Here is a 17,755-nt window from a genome sequence, read left to right on the forward strand (position 1 = left end):
CTGGCCCTTGTGGACCACAGGGATCCTTAGACAGTCACAACCTTCTAATGGTCACCTTAGTCAATTTCCATTGCTGGAACAAGATTCCTGAGACTGGCTAACTAGGGAAGAAGAAGAGTATGTCAATGTCTCATGCTTCTGGAGGGCAGGGAACTCTGGAACATTCTATTGAGGACTTCTGGCCTCATCTGACAGTGGGCCCCATAGAGCCGTGCAGACAGTGATGCTGAACTCTACAGAGCATCACCTGGTAAGAAGATGATGCTGCCTCAGAAGTGCCTGCTCACTCACCTCCGTGGAATTTTATTTGACTTTCCCTAGGCCACTCTGCCTGGTTAGTCAATAAACACCACTCACTTGTTGCTTCTTTTGCAAAGCCTCTCCGTCTGAATACTTTTCATACTGTGGTTAACATTTAGACAAGTGTGACCAGCGGGCATGTTCTGGAGTGCAACACTTCTACCTAAATGTAGACTCTACCGTTAGCCAGAAATCTGTCTTTTTAAAAGAATTCATGTGTGTGTGTGTGTGTGTGTGTGTGTGTGTATACACACACACACACACACACACACACACACACACACACACACATACTTCTGAGGGACACATTCAAACCACCGCACAACTGACATGTTTTCGTGAAATAAAACAGATCAGGATCGCAGAATCCTTTGCACAAAGCGGTGGCTTGTTTTCAGCTTTGTGTCTTTGGAAGTGAGGAATATGCTGGATTTGTCTGTAATTAGACTGTTTACAATGGATCACAATCTAAAACTGCCAGAGAGTGGTCTCCATAGAACCCACACAGGAACTGGTTCTAGAGTGTAGACGTTAGACTCTAGACCATCACTGTTTTCTCTGATGCCACTGTAGAAAGGGAGGCCAGACATGGGCGTGATAGAGGGCCTGACCACTTCCCGAAGGCTGAAGTACTCTCTTGGGCCAGTGTCTCCTGTGTTCTGCCATGGACTCACAGACTTCCCTCTGTCCACAGGAGCCACAGCTCTGATCCTGAGAAAGCGGCACTCTGTACTCTGTTGACAGGAGGTGACCAGAAGTAGCTCTTGTGTTGACTGGTTTATGTCAACTTGACACCTGCTAGAGTCATCTGAGAGGAGGGAACCCCAACTGAGAAAAAATCCTCCATAAGACCCAGCTGTAGGCAAGCCTACAGGGCATTTCTTAGTTAGTGATCGATGGGGGAGGGCCCGGGCTGTTGTGGGCTGGTGGTCCTGAGTTCTATAAGAAAGCAGGCTGAGCTGGGCAGTAGTGGCTCACACCTTTAATCCCAGCACTTGGGAGGCAGAGGCAGGTGGATCTCTGTGAGTTCAAGGCCAGCCTGGGCTACATAGTTCCAGGACTGTCAGGGCTGTTCCACAGAGAAACCTGTCTTGAAAAACAGCAGTAGCAACAACAACAACAAAGAAAAGAAAAAGAAAGAAAGCTGAGCAAGCCAGTACGCACCCCTCCATGGCCCCTGCATCAGGTCCTGCCTCCAGGTCCCTACTCTGTATGAGCTCTAGTTCCTGACCTCTGTCACTGTTAGACTATGATATGGAAACATACTCCAAATAAACCCTTTCCTCCCCAGCTTGCTTTTGGTCCTGGGAATTCATCACAGCAATTCTAACCCTGACTAGGACAATGCTGTCTGCAGAGCCTCTGGGTCCCTGAAGGAAAGCAGTGCCCAAGCCAGGCTCACACGTCTGCTAATTCTTTGGTCAATACAACCATCAGCATGAGGCTTAGTGTACTGCATCTGAGATTTCAGCTGAAGCCAGCACCCCAGCCCAGGAGGCTGACAGCCATTGGCCGAGGTGCCAGGCGAGAGTCTACTCTTAGGGCTGGTTAGGCATATTTGCAAAGATACTTACACAAAGTAGTGTTGTGGTATGGGTCAGCTCCCTTCTCCTTCCCTGGCAATCCTAAGTATACTCTGGGTATCTACACTTGAACATCAAATCCTTTGAGTGACGTGATAGCCCAAGCACTGGCTCCTGGTAGCAGGCAGGTGGGGGTGGCTTGGTGTGACTCTCTCTTACAGAAATGGCCAGCACACTTATTACCTACACTATAAGTTTCTGGGGAGTAGGACATGGCCACTGGGGCCCAAGCACAGCCTCTCAATGGCAGCGCAGGGTGAGGACAGGGTGTGGCTTATGGGAAGGAATCCAGAGCCACAGCTTGGGAGGGTTTTCCTTAGAAGCCCCTCCATTATGGATGATGTTTGCTTTACTGTCCATTTAAGGAGGTTTGGGGGCCTCGTGGCTATGGGTCTCCCCCAGCCACTTTGTGTGACTTGGGTCTCAGCAGCTGGATGGAGCTCTTTTTCACTCAAACGGAAAACTGGGCTGAGCTGGGGCCTCTGGAAAACACGGGGAAGTCAAGAAACCAGGCAAACAGGATTGGGAAAAAAATTATTCTAATGTAATGGAAAGAGTGTAAACTTTGAGTCTTAGCCCTGCTCCTTGAGTGGTGCCCAGTTCTGCCATTTCCTCATTTAAAATGACGTCTAGCCTTACCAAGCTTTGAAGGCCCATTGAAAAGTAGAGCCGTGGCATTTACAGAGTAGCCACTTACTAAATAGTGATGTTTTAAAAAGCTGAATTATTTATTTTTATTTTATGTGCGTTGCTATTTTGTCTTGCATGGATGTCTGTGTGTTGGATCCCTGGAACAGAAGTTACAGACACCTGTAAGCTGCCAGGTGGGTGCTGGGAATTTAACCCCGGTCCTCTGGAAGAGCAGCTGGTACTCTTAACCACTGGCTGCTGCTTTTCCAGAGCCATCGCTCCAACCCACTGGCTTTTTTTTTTTACTTGTTTCTCCAGTACTGTTAGTTTTCATTACTAGTCCTTCGGGTGCACAAATTAGGTCTCAGCACATATCTGGAAGCCCAGAGCCAAAAACAGTACTTTGTAGGTGGCAGGGGGCCATGTGGCAGGGGTGGCCAGGGACCTCTGAAACCTGTCTGCTTCCTGAGCTCTTCCTGCACTCTTGTTGGTTTGGGGTTATTGAAACCCCACCGCGTCGGGCTGGTGAGCCCGTGGGGAAAGGCACTTGCTGGCAAACCTGAGTTCCACCTCTGGCTCCTACCTTGTAGGAGGGGAGAGCTGACTCCTGTAATTGTTCTGTGACCGCCATGTACACATAAATAAGTAAATAGCAAGATAAATAGATGAATATTAATATCCATCAAGTACGGATGGGACAGGAATGGTGGACAGTATCCCTAACAGCATCTGCAGGCAGAGCACAGTCACGGAGGCGGTGTCAACCAGCTATGTGGCACCGCAGCATTACTTTTTATTAGGAAAAGCTGAAAATTGTCAGAAAATAAAGTTTTCCTGAGGACTTTAGCCTTAGAACACACAGTCTCTCTTCAGTGTTCCCCTATAAAAGGTATCTCCCCCCACCCCACCCAACCCCCCCTCCCTCCCGCCAACCCGGTGCTATATTGAGCCAACTGAACTAGCCAAAGTGATATTTTGCAAATTTCAGGGTGTGGGGCAGGGGGTGCCTGCTAAATCTAGATCCTCTCCTTCCTGCTTCTGATTCAGGCTCAGGCTAAGGCATTCACAGGTAATGGAGGGACTTTCTGGGGCTGATTTTAGAAAAGGTGCTTGCTTACTGTGCCTACAGAGCCTGCTGCGGCCCACCTCTGCCCAGCCTGGCTCTGAGTTTTCTCATCTCCGCCCAGCCTGGCTCTGAGTTTCCTCAGCTGAAGCTCTTGACCTCAGGCTGGGCTGAGAAGAGAAGATGTTGACCATACAGACTTGCCCAGAGCTCCTCTGAGGAAGCTACTGTGTGTCCTTACCTCCCAAGAGAAGAAACTCAAGTTCTTTAACTGAGAAACAATATATATAGGAAACATTGTAGCGTTTTCAACTCTATAGTCCAGTAGCATTACACATACTTACACAGTGCAGCCATCACCACCATCTATTGCCAGAACTAAATCTTGCACAGCAAAGTCTGGGGGTTGGAGGTGTACCTCAGTGGCAAGAGTGCTTGTTTAGCATGCATAAGGCCCCAGGCAGGTTCTACCCTAGCAAGGCGTCAAACTAAATGGCAAAATTGTATCCTTACATAATACCTCCCCATTCTTTTGCCTCAGCTCCAGCCAGCTCCAGTCTACTTTCTGTGTGTAAATTTGACTGCTCTAGAAGGAATAGAGTGCCACAGTATTTCCCTTTGCTTCCAGCTTCTCTCACTTAGGGTTACATCCTCAAGGCTCTCCCATGGCATAGTGTGTGTCACAGTTAATTCCTTCCTTCCTTTCCAGTCCTAGAACATTGAATCTAGATCTTAGTGGATGCTAAGAAAGCCTCTGAGCTAGCCATTCCTTCAGATATCTTTTACTTACTGTTTGACACAGAGTTGTGATAATTTTCCCAGGCTAGCCTCGAACTCTACTCCATAGCCTTGACTTTATAATCTTTCTTCCTAAACCTCTGAAGTAGTTAGGTTTACAGGCTTGAGCCATTAGGTTTTGCTCCAAATCCTGCCCTTTTAGGAGGGCTGGATCATATTTCCTTGTATGTCTATGCCGCATTCTGTTACCCAATCATCTGTCATCGGACTCTTGGTCTGCTTCATATTTGAACTATTGTCAGAAGCAAGTCTGGATGTGCTTAAAATGGAGACCTGATGCCCCTGACTCCCGTGAGGTAGACAAGTTGAATAGACTGTGTGAGTGAGCTTGGTGTGCGAACGTGCCTGAGCATCTGTCTTTCTCAGTTGATGTAAATAGTTGGAGTGTGAAAGCCCTGTTTTATATCTGAAGAAATTCTCCTTACCCATTGTGCTGTCAGAGACTTGATGTAAAGGTAAACAGGAGGCGCATGCTTGACGTAGGACAGGCCATGTTCAGCTCTGGGTCAGGTTTCCCACTGGGGCCTCCTCCGAGTCAATCCTCCTCCTGGATCATCAGCTTGCTTCAGGATGCTGCCCGGGTGTGCTGAGCACCAACACGCGAATTTCACATCCCCAGCCCAGTGGCATCGCCACCGTCTCTTGCTTATGTGATTCTGGCCAAGACATTTTAACGTCCTCCATTTTAAGAAGGTTTGAGGGGTGTATAATAAGTGTAACATACCAAAATGTATTGCCCAGTACCTGGCTTATGGTATATGTTCTCTTTTCCTTCCTTGCCAGGAAAGGCCTTGTTCAATTACTACAGGGGCCTCCACCCGGCCTACCACAGTGCCTGGCACACAGAGGCAGCTGCCGGCTGAATGCTTATTAACTTTATCCTGCACAACACTAAGCAGGGCAAAGACTGTTCTGTGGCAGCTCCTTCCAAAGAGGTTTTAAGCAAACACAACACCCCTGGAATATGCGCAGGGCTTGGGAGGGGAGGTACTTTGAAGAGAGGCTTGTTTGGATGGGTAAATTCTGGCTTTTTTTTTTTTTTAAGAAAACCCTAACGTTGGCCTCATTACTTTTGAGGCAGTCATTCACTGCCTCTTTGTCTGTGTGTAGAGTGCTCTTAAGAAATTACTGGCTAGACCTTTAAAAATAGGCCAGTTGTCAGATGTCTTGGCAAGAGGATGTATCCCAGTGGTGTTAGGATTTTTCCTGAAGTTAAACATCTCTCCTTGGAGAGGGTTGTTTTTATCATCAGCTGCTAAAAATTCTCAGGAGGTCACAGAACAAACTCAGTTCCAAGGGAAGGTCATGGAATCTACTAGATTTAAGTAAAGGGTTAGTGGGGGACAGGGCTTGAGTTTTGTTGGAGGGCCACTGAATGGCTGTGGGTGAGAAAAAGAGATGTTGAAGACATTCTCATGGTTCTGCGCCATCACAGAGTCCCCATCCTCCTGGATTTGGTTTGAGCAAGGAAAGTCATACTGGCCTCTGTAGGTAGCTTGTGGCTCTGACAGGTGAACAGGATTGTTGATGGGAGTCAAAGGACACGCAGTTTGATCATGAAGATCGTTCCATCTGTGTCAGAGCCCCGCCTTGGATTAGCAAGCAGCAGTAGCACATCTGAGGGTCTCAGCAGCCCTGTGGCCATAGCTGCCCTTAGGATGCTGTTAGGATGAACACCATTAGCATCAAGTAGGACCAGCCAGTTCATGCATGGTTGACATAATGATGGAGAGTTTCCCTTTTCTCCACCTGGCCCACATTACCAGATAACGCTAAGAGCAGCACAATTCAGGTGACACTTCTAAACAAGAGAGTGTTCCACACTGGGCCTCGGAGACACTCTGGAGAGCAGTTCCCGGGAATGCTGTCTATTTCAGCTTTGGATTTCTAGAACTAGCTCGGCAACTGTCACATGTAGGGGGCTGTGGTGGAAAGGGCCTGTGCCAGCATCCCAGAACTCTCAAGGGCTGTAGGGATCTTCTGTCACAATATTATCACTGGCCAGGTTTGTTACTTTGGAGGAACTTAACATCAGAAGTGTGACCCATTAGGAACCTTGAGCCCTTTCTTTTCACCTTTATTTGAACTTGTACCCAAGACTAGCTATTGGCTTCCAGTGTTTGTATGAAAACAGAACAAAAAGAAAAGAAACCCTGGGGTCTTTGGGGGCTTTCTCCAGGTTCATTCATTTGTTTTGTTAAAAACAAGGATCATAAGCTGGGAGATGGCTCGGTTGGTAAGAGTGTTTGCCACAAAAGCATGAGGACCTGGGCTGGATCCTCAGCCCCCAACGTAAAAAGCCACATGTGGCAGGCACGTGCCCCTGCTGACTGACCAGCCTGGCTCAAGGAGACTTGGGCTGGGAGATAGCTTAGAGTTTAAGAACACAGGACCCAGGTTCAGCTCCCAGCATTTGCATCCTGTGACTTACAGCTAACTATAGCTCCAGCTCCAGGAGGACCGGATACCTCTGGCCTCCATGGCACCTTCACTCCATGTATGCATCTAGACACACACATACACAATTTAAAAACAATAAAAATAAATCTTGAGGAAAGTAACAAGGTGGAAAGTGATTGGGGAAGAGACCTGACACTGACCTCTGACCTCCATGACTGAGTACTGACCTCTGACCTTCATGACTACTGACCTCTGACCTCCATAAGTACCTGCACACATGCATCTCACCCACTTACACAAGTGCACACACATAATATCACACAGTGTCCAATTAAAGCAGATTTAATGTGCTAGTTGAAAATAAATACAGAGTGCAGCTTCACAAGTCAGTCAGTAAAGGAGACACCCCTGAGCCTGACAACCTGAGTTGGATCCCCTGAGTCCATGCAGGAGAAGGAAAGAAAGAACAAATTGCCCTCTGCGGACGCCCACACAGGTACATACACATATAAAATAAATGTTAAGAAGTTATTAAGAACTCTTTAAAAAATCTACTCTCCATGGATGCCTCTTATATGTTACTTATGCCTTATAAGATGTGAATGGCTAATACATACCAAAAAATAGGAGTTTGGGGAAAAGGCTGCTGAAAAGCTTTCTTGTCTAGACCCGGTTGAGAACCCAAGATTGGCTTTGTGGTCTCTCAGGTATCTGTGGAGGTCATGAACACCCTAGAAGAGTTTAAAAGCAATTAAAAAAAAATCCATGTCACCCCTCCCTGCTCCTTGGCTTGAGCAGCAGGCCACACAGGAGTGGGTTCCTGCAAATGAGGAACAGTCACAGTGTGGCGGCTCAGGCAAGGAGGCCTGCCTGTGTCTGGCATCTGTGAGGCCCCATCTGCAGCATGTGAGTCCCAGGGAACTCAGGGGCGAATACCAAGGCTGCTCACCATTGCTGCCTTCTCTTCTGGACCAGAACTTACTTTGGTTCATGCTGCACTTATTTGAGCCAAAGTATTGGTGACACTATAGAAAGCTTCCATTTTTAGATATTCCTTACACTAGAAACCCAGGAAAACAAAGGACTTGCCCCCTCTGTGGGTCAGGGAACTGGACTGAGGTGTCTTCCCTGCCTGGAGTTTTCAGACAGTGGGTTCCCTGCTCCAGCAGGCTTCAGTTATGGAATCTTCTAGAATTGCCTCCCACCACCCATATCTCTGGGCTCCTTGTACAGTGCCCTTCCTTCATCTCCGTCTAAGCCAGCTGTTCAGAGTCCTCTGGCCAGTGTGGCAAGGGCATATTAGTACCTATGTATGTTACTTCTCTTCAATGTCGTGATAAAATATACAAAGGGAGCAGTTTGAAGGAGGAAGGACTTACCTTGCTCAGGATTAGAGAGGGTGCAGCCCAACACAACAGGGAAGGCATGGAGGGGCTCACAGTATTAGGTCTGTGTGACTGGGACTCCTCCCATCTCAGTAGACATGGAAGCAGAGAGGGGCTCAGGTAGGAACCAGGCCAGGCTATGCAACCATAAACCCAGCCCTACAGCCTTCTAGCCCCATGTCTGCCAAATGGGATATAAGTCCAAATGGTTCTACAACCCACCAAAAATGGCACTACCACCTAAGGACCATATATCCAAACCCACAAGCCTGTGGAGGTATCTTACGTCTAACACTAACGCAAGACAACTCTTAGGAGCAACAGACACATACTGAGGCTGTGGACTTTCTTTTTCTGATATCATGCATAGCTACCCATTATACGTAACAAAAGATTCCTAGTTGGGTGGGAGGATCGTGGGCAGGTGTACTGTGGCTAATGAGTAGCATGGGGCCTACAATCTGGTTGTCTGTACAGGGGCTCGGGTTGTACTCTGTTTGGTCTGCATGGAAGATGTATTACTTGTGGTTGGAGGAGGGACAGGCCCCAGAGGATGTAAGGAACAATGTAGGACCTTTGAGGTTTGCCCAACTGAGTTTAAAAGCACTAGAGTGGTCCAGTCCTATTGAATTTTCCTCCTCTCCTTGAAGGTCAAGGTGGAATGTAGCTTCTGAATTTTCACCACTGCAGAATTTTCAAGAGATAGTATCTGTGAATCCTGTGACTTTCCCCACTTTTGATACTTACTGAGACCCCTTTTTTAGTTAATACCAGGCATGTCTAGAAATGGTCAGGTCTGATAAGTAGTTGAGGTGCTGAGTCATTCTCTGGCCCTCCAGGTGCAAGTGTGACCTGTGACCTGCCCCCTGCCCGCCCACCTCTAGGACTTCAGCACAGGGCATGAAATCGGTTTGAAAGCATGCATGCTCACATGGCTCTCCCTGGGGTTGTTTTCCAGTATCCTGGTAAGTCCTGTATATACCAGGCAAGGTCTTCTAGCTTATCTGCTGTGCTGAGTGGGCTGTATCTTTCTTGTAGGAGCTTGCCTTGCCAGTCTAGGGTTGGTTTCAGAGTGTCTCCTGTTGGCTTCTCCACCCTCCCTCTGCCCTTCCCCTAACCCCTGCCCCCTTCCACAGTTCCACTCTCAGCAGCTCCCTGGGCTGCCCCTCACTACTCTGCCTCACTACCAAGCCCAGCCTCTCAGCCAGCCACTGTCCACACCCAGCCCTGGAGCTGCATGACCAAGAAGGTAGAAATCTTCCTAGGTCAAAGGGTCCCAACTCTCCAAACATCCAATATCCAAAAACTGGGCACTGGCAATACACATACCACAGGAGGAAAATTCGACTCCTGACCTCACAGTCTCACTAAAAATGCCGTATAAAATTACCTTCAGGGGCCGGAGAGATGGCTCAGCAGTTGGGAGCACTGAATGCTCTTCCAGAGGTCCTGAGTTCAATTCCCAGCAACCACATGGTGGCTCACAACCATCTGTAATGAGATCTGATGCCCTCTTCTGGTGTGTCTGAAGAGAGTGACGGTGTACTCACATATTTAAAATAAACACATCTTAAAAAATAAAAATAAAATTACCTTCAGGCTGTGCGCATATGGTATATGTGAAGCAAAAAAATTAATTTTGTGTTAAGACTTGAGTTCTGTTTCTAAAATATATTGTTTTTATATATGCAAATATTCAAAAATCAGAAAACAAAAAAATTAAAATCCAACATACGTCTGGACCCAAGCATTTTACATAAGGGAGGCTCAATCTTAGGTAAATCTTACTGTAGTGTCTTCAGGCTTTTAACCAGTTAACCTGTGTGTTCATTTTATAAACATTGAGCTAAACACCTGTTTCATGCTAAACATTCCTGCTGGGTGAGATCCATGCCTTGTGAAGGTGGAGGTGGAGGTGTCATCGTCGGTCAGATCTCAGAGCAGAAGCTGCAGGGCCGCTGTGGAGGGCTGGGCCATGGTGTCGTGGGCAGACCAGGGAGGGGTATGCCTGCCCCAGGACTTGCTGGGAGGATTCCTTGCCAGAGCTTATCTGTGAAGGCTCCGTGGGAGAGGGGAACATTGAGCTAGATTTTCTTTGTTGAGTTGGACTTTAGTAGCTGCCTGTCGAAGGAACAAGGATCCACAGTTGAAATCTGTGTTATCAATGGCCAGAAGACCCGAGAGAACTCGGCAGGACTGGGAAATGGTGAGTGGGCCTTTGTTGCCAGCCCCTGGGGCAGGGGTGGGGCCCAGTCGGCTGTCATCGTGCTATGGAGCAGTTACTGAACATGCAGGCCAGCATGAGCCAAATTTTTCGGTGAGGCATTCAAAGGCTGTTAAAATAGCCCGTGGACAACAAGAGCACATGTCAGAAGGGAACGTTAACAGATTTAAGCTTTTATAAAGACATGCTCCCCAATGACAAAGACCCATTGTGTCTCTCCTGGTGAAGGGCTGTTTCCCTCTGGGTACCTGGAAGGTAGCATCTTTCTGTGTCATTTGCTTTCCACATCTACACAGGCATGTGTTTGTTTGTTTGTGACATGGTCTCACTATGTAGCTTTGGTTAGCCTGGAACTCTCAGAGAGTCACCTGCCTCTCCCTCCCGAGTGCTGAGCTTAAAGGCGTTCCGCCACGCTCAGATCAGCACCGGCTTTGGGGGGTAGGGGGGGGCGAAGCTGCCCATAGAGGTGCCAACTTAGTCCTCCTAACTCAGACAGCTTCTGTGAGAGAGTAACTGGAGGCCAGAAGTTCTACAACATAGCAAGATCTGGGCTCTTAAAAAAAATATGTTAAAGAAAAAAAAATGAGGAGGAGGAGGACCTACCCGTGAGCAGCTTTTACCCTTCCTCCCATGGAGGGCTTGAAACCCAGCTGATTGTGAGTCTGGTATTCTGCACCCTGGGCAATGCTGACCTGAGGGTATGAACAAGTGGAGGTTAGAGGGTGGGACAGTGGGACAGCACATGGCCCTGGCAGATCTAGACTTGGTTCTTACCTACGAGCCTCCTAGAAGTCCTGGGATGTCAGTGCTTGGCTTTCTGGTTTGTAAGGTTTATCACGATGATGGACCATATCTCACAAATGAGAACAGTGACAATATTTTATTTCCAAGACCCTTCCTGTGATGTGGCTGACTTTCCTAAGGACTTTTTCTCATGCCCTCTACTGTGGAAGGGAACATACATGCATGCATACATACATACATACATACATACATACATACCATTTTTTTAAAGGTGCAGCTTCTGATCCCCTCCCCCACACCGAGAGAAGCATGCTCTTTGAACAGGAATGCAGGCAGGCTGGGGAGCCTGCTTGCCTACTGCTGCATACAGACCACTATTTCCCTCCTGGAAGCCTCATGCCAGGCAAGCTGGCTGGTAAGGGTTTGGCAGAAGATGAGTCACAGCGGTTAAGAACATTTGTTTCTCTTGCAGAGGACCCTCGTTCAATTCCTAGCACCTCCATGGTGACTCACAACCATTTATAACTCCAGTCCCAGGGGGTCCATGCCCTCTTCTGACAGCCTTTTAAAACAAAGGTGCATAAGGAGAGGAAGGCTATGCCGTGGACATAGATGTTACAAAGGTGCTCAGGGGTTGACTTTTGTAACTTTAGGTCCCCCTTCGTCCTGTCATTGGGCAGGTGGCTTTGCCATTCTCTCAGATGAAGTGAAGATTGAGGGTGTGATGGGTTACCCAGCTCAGCGTTAGAATCAGGACTCTAACCAGAGTAACTCAGCTAGCGCTTGGATTAGTTTTATATCCAAAAACCCCCTGCCCCAAGCTCCGCATTCACAGGTGACACACCACGTAGCGGCCATAAGGCCTTTGAGTTGGTTACCAGCAAGGCCCATGGCATGGTGGAGCAAGTGGGTTCTCGTTATACAGACATGGGTCCCAGTCTTGGTTTCCCTTTGATGAGTTGTGTCTTCCTTGAGCTTCTGCTTTCTTATTAGTGAACTGGACTGGTCTTAATCCTATGTCATCGATGCTTTTATAGAGGGCTGTTCTGAGCATCAAGGGAAATATGCATATGCAAAAGCGCTTCCTCAGCCATTTAGACGTTAAAGGGAAAAGGAGAGGTTAGGAAGGGTAATAGTGGTTTTACTGAGAGGTTGTTTTATTCCTGGCTGCTCAGGAACCACTAGTGCTGGCTTGGTATTCCTTCCTCCTCCTCTCTGCCTCACATGCCTGTCAGAGTCCCAGTATCTGTCTCTTCCAACGGGCTTCACACAGTTTGTAAGGAACACATGACATGTTGCCTGGCTAGCTGCTCCTCTGGGGCCTGGCTTCCCTCAGAGTCTCACAATAGGGTGTGGGAAGAAGGTAGGCGTGAGGCTGGGGCAGACAGACCTGTCTTCTGCAGAACGCTTTGCGCTTTGCGATAGCATAATGTGGCAGCCGCCCACTGTGGGAGGTAGAAAGCCAGATACAGCCAAGCTGTCCTTGGAAACACACACCCTCCCCTGAGGTGGAATTTACAAGTGACCTCGGGTGGGGAACCCAAGTGAGGCGTCCTGGGTGCTTGGGCGGTGCCTGCCTGCTTCCACAGCACTCTTAGTTTCTTTGGCTTTCGCAACTGCTTCCAAGGAACAGGAATCTCTAAATGGGTCCTTCCCTCGGAAGAGGACTGCCAGCCGACGGCATCTTCTCTTCACATATTAAACATATCTAATTCTGTGGCCAATTTATTTGTTAACAGTCACAGGCAATGCTTAGAGGTCTTTGGATGGCTCAGGTAATGACTAGTATAGCTAATTCTTCCACCCTGCAAAGGAGGTATTATTAATTACTGCCACACCCATTGTACATGTGACAAAACCAAGGTTCACAGCAGTTAAGTGGCTTGGCCCAAGTCACAAGGAGGGGAGGGAAGGAGGTGTGGGGGCTTAGATGTAAATTTCTGCCTACCTGGTTCCCACCCCTCCCCTTGTCATCTATTTCACTGTGAGAATAAGACAAGAAAACAAACTAACAAACAAACAACGAAAAGCTATTTCACTGTGAATGCATACGAGTGTCTGAGTTGCCCTGTTTCCAAGAACCAGACCTGCTTGCTGACTGACACTTATGCATTCGTAGCCCTCTTGGACCATTTTGATTAAACACAAGCCAGGTGGATCTGGCCTGAGCTGCATTTTGGAAAAACTTTGGAAGCTTTAATGAGTCTCGGTGCCATACTGCATTCTAAACTGCTTAGGTCAGAAACTAAGAGAGGGAGGGACACGGGCGATAAGTCCCAAGTGACGCTGATGTGTGGCCAAGGCTAAGAACCACCCCACTGCCAACCTTGACTGTGCTTGCTCATGGAGATGGGAGTTACCTGGGGCCCTTAAGGAAGCTGAGATGGCTTTCAGCCCACCATCTTCAGCTGTTTACCAACATCATTCATTCTATATGCAACGTTGAGCCCTAACATGGATGTCAATATTTTTTAATACAGACATTTATTTCTTTGCTTGTGTGTTTTTTAGACAGTCACCTGTGCTCCCAGGGACAGGCTCTGCTGTGTCCAAAGGGCTTCAAGGCAATGGGGCAGCCTGGCCTCAAACTTGTTCTGTAGCTGTAGATAGCCTTGAGCTACAACCACACTGCTTCTGTCTCCTGGCTGCTTAGATTACAGGTGTGTGCCACCGTAGCCTGTTCGCAGACACTTATTTAGGAGGGGAAGACAGGACAACTGCCCAAGAGTTGTAAATTATGTTCTTCAGGATGCTAAGATGGACCTGTATTGCTTACTTTCTCAGTGCTCAGGCATGTACGTGATGCAGAAGGAAAAGGAGAAAGCCCATCTGCCCACCTCCCAAATCTACACCATGCAAAGATATGTAAACTTTTTTTGTTTTGTTTTTTGTTTTTTATTTTTCCAGACAGGATATCTTCGCTGTCCTGGAACTACCTTTGTAGAGCAGGCTGGCCTGGAATCCAGAGCTCCACCTGCCTCTGCTTCCCCAGTGCTGGGATTAAAAGTGTGTGCCACCAGTGCCCAGCTGTAAATTGATCTTTCTTTTAGAGCTTATATTTAATATTGGGATCAAACATTTTACCTTGATGAAGGTGTTTTTCTATATGCTATAAGCAGTTGCATTCTGTCAGCTAGCCTGAGCTAGATTTGGCCTGTAGTTGTATCCGTTTCTTAAGACTTCCCAACTCTGGCCTAGCTCAGGGAATAGGTGGGAGCTCTCTTGAGTAACGACAGGAATGGAATATATACCCACAGTGTATTACTAATTCCTTCTCTTCCCTTTCTTTTCACCTTTTGAAGGATGGTAGTGTCTATAGGAACAGACTCGCTGACTAATCCACAGTAATAAAGTACCATCCCTTAGGGCAGAGGGCCGTGTCAGCTGGGACTGTGGGTCCCAGAAAAGAGACAGAGGTTGGGGGGGGGCTGCAGCAGTGTGTGGGGGCTGTGTGCCCCAAGTACTGTTTTCTGATGTATCACTGAATTTTACATAGTGAGAGGAGGCAAGCTGAGCAAGGTGTTAAGGTAAATGTCCACACAAGTGATACAGGTTGACCCCCCAACCACCACCCCTCCCGCCCCCCCCCTGTTTTCCCTCTCCCCCCCCCCCCCGGCTCAAGTGGAGGTTCCAGCGATTCTAAAGGAGCTGGCAAACACAGGGACAGGGACTTGGCCTCAAATGCTGACCACTTGTTCATCTGGGGGACCCTTTCTCACAAGGCTTGAGCGCCCTGATCGGGATGGAGGTGTCTTGCATTCACATTGAATTTTCTCCCTTGCTTGGCCCCAGGGACAGGCTCTGCTGTGTCCAGAGGCTTTAAGGCACGTGGACAGAGAAGGTCCGTCAGTGGACAAATTCGCTTTAAATTGTGTCTGGGACAACAGAAACTGTTCAGTTCCTCTCTCTGACTTTGCTTTTGCTTCAACTAAACTGAGTCGCGACTCTAAACAAATTCCTTTCACAGATGTCTGCCTCTGTGTACCTGCTGGGAAACATGCGCACTCTCTATTCCTCTTCCTCTCTTCTGTGGAGTCGTTGCTCTCCTTTTCCTTAAAGTTCCCTGATTGTTTAGCATTAATTCTTCTGGTCATAAAAGGGACGAATTTCTGTCCCCTCTACTCGTGGCCACAGACATTCCCTACCTCCGACCTCTCCCTCCAAACTAAGTTATAAAGTCGGGGCTGCCTTTCAGGAAGGCAAACTGGTTTCAGGAAGGAAGACTAGCGCTTTGTCAGAGTCTTAGAACTCCGGCTTCCCCTAACTCTGCTCCGCCCCTCCCTCCTCTGCAATGCCCTCCCTTCTTCCGGCCCACCCCTTATTTAGCTCCGCCCTTCTTTCCTAGCGCAGTGCCCCGCCTCTCACGCACTCGGCCCTTCCCCCGGAGCCTGACGTCATGGAAAGGCGGGGTGGAGCCATGTCCTGGACACCCTATGCCTGCAGGCCCCACCCTCCATCAGGAATGGGATGTGCCACCCTGGAGCGGTCCCTAGCGGCCTGAGGGCTCTGATGACTTTGAGCTGTTAGCCTCGGTGAACAGGTCCTAGACTCCGACATCAGTAAGAGACTACAGAGACATTTCTGTCTTCTCCCCTGCGTGGCATTCTCTGGATTCCTCTCAGATTTTTCTCTCCAGCTGAGAACGACGCCTTCTACACTGGTGAAAGTGGTTTCAAAAGTCAGACGCTTTCTTGGCTCTTGCCTGTGAAATGTGATTTAAAACAGTAACATTTAACTTTTTTTTTTTTTTTTGAAACATTCACATCTGTTGTGGGTTAATTCAGAGAACGAAATAAAAATCCTTGCAGTCATCCTTGGTAGGTTTTTCCTCATGCATTGCTTGTGTTTATTACCATTCCTAAGCAATTTTAAGTAAAGCCTTGAGTTACCCTGATAGAGAAAAATGTCCATCTCTTATCTCCCCCTCCCCCAAACATCAGTTAAAAGGGAACTAGAACGTTAAAGATATTCCTCGGGAACCATTCTATCCACAGCATCTCAAAGACCCCTGGTGTCTGCCTTCATGTGGTTAATCAGTCTGTTTTCTGCGTGGAGGCTGAGAACTGACATATTTGGCTTGGGGGTTGTCAGACTCAAGACACTGTAAGACAAGATTAGCTCCTCTCTAAATTCCAGGAGTGTAATACACCAGACTTAAAAGAGATCAAAGGCACCGAAGGGATGAGGGGACCCAGGAGATGGCTGGCACATTAGGAGATAGTCTTCTTTAGCATCCAGGTATGTTTTAATTTTCACAAATGGCAAGATTGCAATCAAAACGAACAACAGGAACATGTTGAGAGTCAGTAAGTGCTGTTTTGGAAAGGAACCAAAGCTCTAATCCCTAGAGAAAGTGACTAGGGACTCCCAGGACAGCCTTTCCCATGCAGACTTACCCTCAGAGTAATGCTTGCCTAGGGCTTGGCCCTGGGGATGCCCCCTTCCTGCATCCTGGCTGCCTGCCCCTTTTCTCCAGCAGAGTTGTTGATTGACACCTGTGAGCCCTTCTGGGGTGGCCTCACTCTAAACACAGGAAACCACCTTCCTGGTAACTGAGTGGCTTAGAATGAGTCTCCTGTGAACAAACCTTACCAAAGCTGTAGCTCAGCTCTGTTTTGTTTGTTTGTTTGTTTGTTGTTTGTTTGTTTGATTACAAAAGGGCAAATGGGGCCAGGTTGGTGGCTCACTCCTGTAAACCCAACACGTGGGAGGCTAAGCAGGAGGATCTACACCAACCTGTGCTACATAGTACCTTTTGGATGAGTCTGGGCTGCAGAGTGAAACAGTTTCAAAAGCATATTACCACATAACAACAAAAGCATACTTAAATGGAGCTGGACCCGGTAGTGCAGCTCAGTGGTAGAGTGTTTGCCCAGCATGCCTCAGTCCTTGGGTTATATCCCCAGCACACACCACTACCTACCACCCATACCCCAACCCCTGCTGCCCAAGTACGGAATTCAACCTTTCTTACCCAGACCAAGATTGGTTATGATAACAACGATGACCATTTTGGTATCATTTACTGCTAGACACTTTTCCTATTCATTGTCAATGTCCCAAGCTCATGTTACAGATATAGAAGTCCACAAGGACACACACAGGTCGACTTGAAGTCACACGAGACTAGGAAAGGACAGCCAGAATGAACGCTCAGCTGTGCTCTGGAGACCAATTTCCAACCTCCCTCCCACTTTAGTTGCCCTAGCTAGGCAGCGCCCTGTGAGAGGCCTGCAGCCCGGTGTCTCCATGCACTGAGTAGAATGGTGTTCTTGATGCTGCCTCAGAAGTGCCTGCTCGCTCACCTCCGTGGAATTTTATTTGACTTTCCCTAGGCCACTCTGCCTGGTTAGTCAATAAACACCACTCACTTGTTGCTTCTTTTGCAAAGCCTCTCCGACTGAATACTTTTCATACTGTGGTTAACATTTAGACAAGTGTGACCAGCGGGCATGTTCTGGAGTGCAACACTTCTACCTAAATGTAGACTCTACCGTTAGCCAGAAATCTGTCTTTTTAAAAGAATTCATACACACACACACACACATGCACACATACAAGATATTATATAAAAAACATAGATGTTGCATAGTGATATAGCAAGTGATAGTGTGTATGCATATATATA

The 17,755-nt window shown here is 47.8% G+C and overlaps 1 protein-coding gene across 4 annotated transcripts in view; it reads left to right on the top strand.

Annotated features, from left to right (window-relative positions):
- Itpkb (inositol 1,4,5-trisphosphate 3-kinase B) overlaps positions 1 to 17,755 on the top strand; it is a 94,413-nt gene that overhangs the window by 41,733 nt on the left and 34,925 nt on the right. The window contains exon 3 of one of the 4 annotated variants that reach the window (XM_006496902.4): positions 8,999 to 9,508. The exons of the other annotated variants lie outside the window; for them this stretch is intronic. Within the exon in view, the coding sequence (XP_006496965.1) occupies positions 8,999 to 9,010 (12 nt within the window). The 3' untranslated portion in view covers positions 9,011 to 9,508. Of the gene's footprint in view, positions 1 to 8,998; positions 9,509 to 17,755 lie in introns of those variants that run through there. 4 annotated transcript variants of the gene reach the window in all.

The sequence above is a fragment of the Mus musculus genome, chromosome 1, assembly GCF_000001635.26.
Source record: "Mus musculus strain C57BL/6J chromosome 1, GRCm38.p6 C57BL/6J".
Lineage (NCBI taxonomy): Eukaryota > Metazoa > Chordata > Mammalia > Rodentia > Muridae > Mus > Mus musculus.